The sequence below is a fragment of the Oncorhynchus keta genome, chromosome 1 (genome assembly GCF_023373465.1).
Source record: "Oncorhynchus keta strain PuntledgeMale-10-30-2019 chromosome 1, Oket_V2, whole genome shotgun sequence".
NCBI classification, from domain to species: Eukaryota; Metazoa; Chordata; class Actinopteri; order Salmoniformes; family Salmonidae; genus Oncorhynchus; species Oncorhynchus keta.
In genome coordinates this window covers 3,809,149-3,815,752 of record NC_068421.1, presented here as the reverse complement: position 1 = coordinate 3,815,752, position 6,604 = coordinate 3,809,149, and the positions used below count along the sequence as shown (strand labels likewise).

Sequence of the window (6,604 nt, the reverse complement as noted above, 5' to 3'; positions counted from 1 at the left end):
TTTTAGGTTGCAGGCGGGGATACCTCATTATGAGAGTGTGAGTCCTCACCTCTGCTACATTAGCTGCTGTAAGTGATGCCGTCTTGCCTGAGATCCTGAATTAGAAGTTAGGATTCAGAGTTGTTCCTGTCCAGGTCCATGGATCAGTACTCTCCACTTCCTGGCTCTGAAAAACTACAAGGTGTGCAGACAGATGTCACATGTTACATTCCTACTCCCAGCGGCAGTAAGAACTGTTACAGACACCAACCAGGTCGTCTGGCACCAGTGACATCATTTAATTCCAAAGTAGAATTCAACAGTGACGAAACAGAAACAGCTACAGGAAGAAACTGTGAAGTAACCATGACAACTGAAGTATGACCATAGAAGCCGTCTAGTTTCTCTCTTTTGTAATTCTGTGACAGTTATAATTTAAACGTGATTGACAGCGCATGCCAGAGGAGAAAAAACACACACAAGTATATAAAAATATGCCATTCGCTTCATATCAACAATTGAGGACCGTGTGGGTGCACTATTTACAGAAAAAGCAGCAATATATACCAATATTTACATTACACAATACAGACTTCTTTCAGACACTGGCAGAAAGGTTACTTACAAGAATTACGGACATTTACTAGGATGGCAGCATGAAATTATTATGATGGTTAGAAGAAGTGTGAATGATAAATTCTGAATGTCTTTGCCACAGTGATATTCTACTACATTTTGTTACTTGATTAACATGAAAGCTAGCATGGACGTCTTTCACTTCATTTTCTACAATGTAGTGTTTATAAAAATGTACTATGCAGTTACTGTGGGGGGGGGGGGGCCCATGGAAATATAATGGATAGAAATATCTTCGCTCTAAAATCCACATGGTTCCACAGTCAACCCAATATGACATCCACATGGTTCCACAGTCAACCCAATATGACATCACATGGTTCTACAGTCAACCCAATATGACATCCACATGGTTCCACAGTTAACCCAATATGACATCCACATGGTTCCACAGTTAACCCAATATGACATCCACATGGTTCCACAGTCAACCCAATATGACATCACATGGTTCCACAGTCAACCCAATATGACATCCACATGGTTCCACAGTTAACCCAATATGACATCCACATGTTTCCACAGTCAACCCAATATGACATCCACATGGTTCCACAGTCAACCCAATATGACATCCACATGGTTCCACAGTCAACCCAATATGACATCACATGGTTCTACAGTCAACCCAATATGACATCCACATGGTTCCACAGTCAACCCAATATGACATCCACATGGTTCCACAGTTAACCCAATATGACATCCACATGGTTCCACAGTCAACCCAATATGACATCCACATGGTTCCACAGTCAACCCAATATGACATTCACATGGTTCCACAGTTAACCCAATATGACATCCACATGGTTCCACAGTCAACCCAATATGACATCCACATGGTTCCACAGTCAACCCAATATGACATCCACATGGTTCCACAGTCAACCCAATATGACATCCACATGGTTCCACAGTCAACCCAATATGACATCACATGGTTCTACAGTCAACCCAATATGACATCACATGGTTCTACAGTCAACCCAATATGACATCCACATGGTTCCACAGTCAACCCAATATGACATCACATGGTTCTACAGTCAACCCAATATGACATCACATGGTTCTACAGTCAACCCAATATGACATCCACATGGTTCCACAGTCAACCCAATATGACATCACATGGTTCTACAGTCAACCCAATATGACATCCACATGGTTCTACAGTCAACCCAATATGACATCACATGGTTCTACAGTCAACCCAATATGACATCCACATGGTTCCACAGTCAACCCAATATGACATCCACATGGTTCCACAGTCAACCCAATATGACATCACATGGTTCTACAGTCAACCCAATATGACATCCACATGGTTCCACAGTCAACCCAATATGACATCCACATGGTTCCACAGTCAACCCAATATGACATCCACATGGTTCCACAGTTAACCCAATATGACATCCACATGGTTCCACAGTCAACCCAATATGACATCACATGGTTCTACAGTCAACCCAATATGACATCCACATGGTTCTACAGTCAACCCAATATGACATCACATGGTTCTACAGTCAACCCAATATGACATCACATGGTTCTACAGTCAACCCAATATGACATCACATGGTTCTACAGTCAACCCAATATGACATCACATGGTTCTACAGTCAACCCAATATGACATCACATGGTTCTACAGTCAACCCAATATGACATCACATGGTTCTACAGTCAACCCAATATGACATCTACATGGTTCTACAGTCAACCCAATATGACATCACATGGTTCTACAGTCAACCCAATATGACATCCACATGGTTCCACAGTTAACCCAATATGACATCACATGGTTCCACAGTCAACCCAATATGACATCACATGGTTCCACAGTTAACCCAATATGACATCCACATGGTTCCACAGTCAACCCAATATGACATCACAATAACACGGATAGAATAACCAACTAGAATTCCACACTTGGCTAAAGTTTCAGAGCACTTACACAGACACAGGTTGCTCCACTAATATACGTCTACACAGAGACACAGCTAGCAGCAGACGAGTATCAAACGACCAGGTTATCCGATTATATTTGAGTCATTTAGCAGACGCTCTTATCCAGAGTAACTTACAGGAGCAATTAGGATTGTGCCTCGCTCAAGAGCACATCGATTTGAATCAGCGACCTTTCGGTTACTGGCCCAACACTCTTAACCGCTAGGCTACCTGTCGCGCCCGATTATCCGTTAGCCTCTTCATTGGCTCACAATGGGGGAATTAGCCTAATGCTGATACATTTGGTTGGAGTGGTTGAAGGTGATGTCCCCAGATGGTTTGTAGGGGAGTTCTCTTGGCTTGGAGAGATTAAACACTATCACCACCCTGAACCTGAGGGCACTGGTTTGTTTGTGTGTGTGTGTGTGTGTGTGTGTGTGTGTGTGTGTGTGTGTGTGTGTGTGTGTGTGTGTGTGTGTGTGTGTGTGTGTGTGTGTGTGTGTGTGTGAGAGCTCCTGTAAATCATCTCTTCGGGGTAAAGAAAGAGAGAAAAACACATCTATAAATTAAGTGCTGTAAAAAAGACAAAGATGAAATCAAAAACATAAATACTGTACAAACATATCTCTTCTACTACAGCCCCCTAAAACAAACATATCTCTTCTACTACAGCCCCCTATAACAAACATATCTCTTCTACTACAGCCCCCTCTAAAACAAACATATCTCTTCTACTACAGCCCACTAAAACAAACATATCTCTTCTACTACAGCCCCCTATAACAAACATATCTCTTCTACTACAGCCCCCTAAAACAAACATATCTCTTCTACTACAGCCCACTAAAACAAACATATCTCTTCTACTACAGCCCACTAAAACAAACATATCTCTTCTACTACAGCCCCCTAAAACAAACATATCTCTTCTACTACAGCCCACTAAAACAAACATATCTCTTCTACTACAGCCCACTAAAACAAACATATCTCTTCTACTACAGCCCCCTAAAACAAACATATCTCTTCTACTACAGCCCCCTAAAACAAACATATCTCTTCTACTACAGCCCACTAAAACAAACATATCTCTTCTACTACAGCCCACTAAAACAAACATATCTCTTCTACTACAGCCCCCTAAAACAAACATCTCTTCTACTACAGCCCACTAAAACAAACATATCTCTTCTACTACAGCCCACTAAAAAAAACATATCTCTTCTACTACAGCCCCCTAAAACAAACATATCTCTTCTACTACAGCCCCCTATAACAAACATATCTCTTCTACTACAGCCCCCTAAAACAAACATATCTCTTCTACTACAGCCCCCTATAACAAACATATCTCTTCTACTACAGCCCCCTAAAACAAATGCTTTGAAACACACGTCACTGCGGTAGTGGGATGTTGTTTCTCTTTAAATAGAACAAAAAAACTTTAAAATTATAAACACAAAAGTGATTTAGGTGTGAGAACTAGTTGTATGTGTATGTTTGTCATAGGCTATGGAAAGACGAGCTGTGTTTTGTCGAACGAGTGAAGAAAGTGTGTGTGTGTGTGTGTATGTTTATATAGTCTTAGTAGGTACCCTTGCCATATATTGCACATTGGTTACTTTTATAATGTTTACTCTTTAGTTTCCTTGTTCCATCCATTTCTCCTCTCCTCCCTAGGATGGAGTGTTAGGATGGCCCTGTTCCATTTCTCCTCTCCTCCCTAGGATGGAGTGTTAGGATGGCCTTGTTCCATCCATTTCTCCTCTCCTCCCTAGGATGGAGTGTTAGGATGGCCTTGTTCCATCCATTTCTCCTCTCCTCCCTAGGATGGAGTGTTAGGATGGCCTTGTTCCATTTCTCCTCTCCTCCCTAGGATGGAGTGTTAGGATGGCCTTGTTCCATTTCTCCTCTCCTCCCTAGGATGGAGTGTTAGGATGGCCTTGTTCCATTTCTCCTCTCCTCCCTAGGATGGAGTGTTAGGATGGCCTTGTTCCATTTCTCCTCTCCTCCCTAGGATGGAGTGTTAGGATGGCCTTGTTCCATTTTTACTTCCATCAGTCCATCATTTGGCTTGTTGCAGAATTCACAATCTTCTTCCCATCAGTACCCTTTCAGCCTGTCTGCCTCAACCTCTCTCTATTTCCTTCTCTCTCCCTATCCTTCACCTAATCGGTCTGTCCTTATCCACACTTTTCTCTGGTCACTGTCCCAATCTCTCGCTCTCTCTTTCTCTCCCTCTCTTTCCCTCTCTCTCACTCATTCCCTCCCTCTCTCCTAGTAAAGTCTGTAGAGACAGAGTCCACGCCGAAACACCAGACACATCACTCAGTGATTAACAACACAGACAGTTGCATCAGAACAAACCAAAACAACAACAGAAACCTGGTTTGAAGCGACCCTGTAGTTTTTCAGCCAGGGCTAACAACACCCATGCACAGAGAGATCAGAAGACGGAGAAAATAACTCAAAAATACTGGACCTAATAAAAACGGGGGTGGGTTTTGAGGAGGAGGGGTCGGGTTTATGTGTGGTTTTTGCTGAGGGTGGGGTTCAAATGGGTCGGGGGACTCTCATTGGCTCAGACCCGGGGCAGGGGGCTTGGCCTCACATCCTCCAGGGCAGTATGTTGCTGGTGCTGAATGGGTGGGTTTTGATAAATGGGGCCGGCTGATTGGCTCAGACCCTCCACAGCAGTAAGTGGTTGGTACTGTCGTCCCGCCCCACTGTCTCACTGCTATTGGTCAGCCGGAAGTCCTCATAGCCATCGCCACCGGAGATCACCAACTGATTGGTTTTAACGGGCAGGAGGGCGGAGGCTCGACGGCGAGCGGAATCTCGCCTCTGCAGACCCCCATTACCCCCTTCAACACCACTCTGGGCTGGGTTGCCTAGGAGACAGATGAGTTCAAAGGTCATGAATATGGAAGTAACCCTTTAAACATTGTATAGCAAATATGTTTGGAAGCAGAAATGGTGCGTGGAGTGACATGGTTACCTGTGGTATCGGCGGGCAGGGGGAAGTTGACGTCGAAGCCTTCAGGTAGTTCTATGGAGGTGAGGAACCTAACATGGCCAGTGTGTCCATGAGCGGAGCCCATGGGGGTCAGAGGTGACCGCAGCGTCCCTGACACAGTCCCAGAGCTGACGGCTGGGATAGACAGGGTCAGGACCACCCCTGCGCTGGTCCCGATCCACAGCAGGTCCTTACAGGCCAGGAGAGCTGTGATCCTCAGACACGCTGCCTTGTGTTGCCGGATGATCGCATCTGAACCTGGGGAGGGGATGAGAATGGCAGAGAGGATAAGACAGAGGGAGAGGAAGGCCAGACAGAGGGAGAGGAAGGCCAGAGAGAGAAAGTTGGCCAGACAGAGGGAGAGGAAGGCCAGACAGAGGGAGAGGAAGGCCAGAGAGAGGGAGAGGAAGGCCAGAGAGAGGGAGAGGAAGGCCAGACAGAGGGAGAGGAAGGCCAGAGAGAGGGAGAGGAAGGCCAGAGAGAGGGAGAGGAAGGCCAGACAGAGGGAGAGGAAGGCCAGAGAGAGGGAGAGGAAGGCCAGAGAGAGGGAGAGGAAGGCCAGACAGAGGGAGAGGAAGTCCAGAGATAGGGAGAGGAAGGCCAGAGAGAGGGAGAGGAAGGCCAGACAGAGGGAGAGGAAGGCCAGAGAGAGGGAGAGGAAAGCCAGAGAGAGGGAGAGGAAGGCCAGACGGAGGGAGAGGAAGGCCAGACGGAGGGAGAGGAAGGCCAGAGAGAGGGAGAGGAAGGCCAGAGAGAGGGAGAGGAAGGCCAGAGAGAGGGAGAGGAAAGCCAGAGAGAGGGAGAGGAAGGCCAGAAAGAGGGAGAGGAAGGCCAGAGAGAGGGAGAGGAAGGCCAGAGAGAGGGAGAGGAAGGTCAGAGAGAGGGAGAGGAAGGCCAGAGAGAGGGAGAGGAAGGCCAGAGAGAGGGAGAGGAAAGCCAGAGAGAGGGAGAGGAAGGCCAGAAAGAGGGAGAGGAAGGCCAGAGAGAGGGAGAGGAAGGCCAGAG

At 46.0% G+C, this 6,604-nt stretch overlaps 1 protein-coding gene across 1 annotated transcript in view; it reads right to left on the bottom strand.

Moving 5' to 3' along the window:
* Nucleotides 1–254: 254 nt before the first annotated feature.
* The window catches only part of LOC118374856 (rho guanine nucleotide exchange factor 17-like), a 130,925-nt gene continuing 124,575 nt past the window's right edge, over nt 255–6,604 (bottom strand). The window contains exons 19-20 of the mRNA XM_052460067.1: nt 5,582–5,857; nt 255–5,474 (exon numbers count right to left, since the gene is read on the bottom strand). Of these exons, the coding sequence (XP_052316027.1) occupies nt 5,263–5,474; nt 5,582–5,857 (488 nt within the window). The 3' untranslated portion in view covers nt 255–5,262. The remainder of the gene's footprint in view (nt 5,475–5,581; nt 5,858–6,604) is intronic.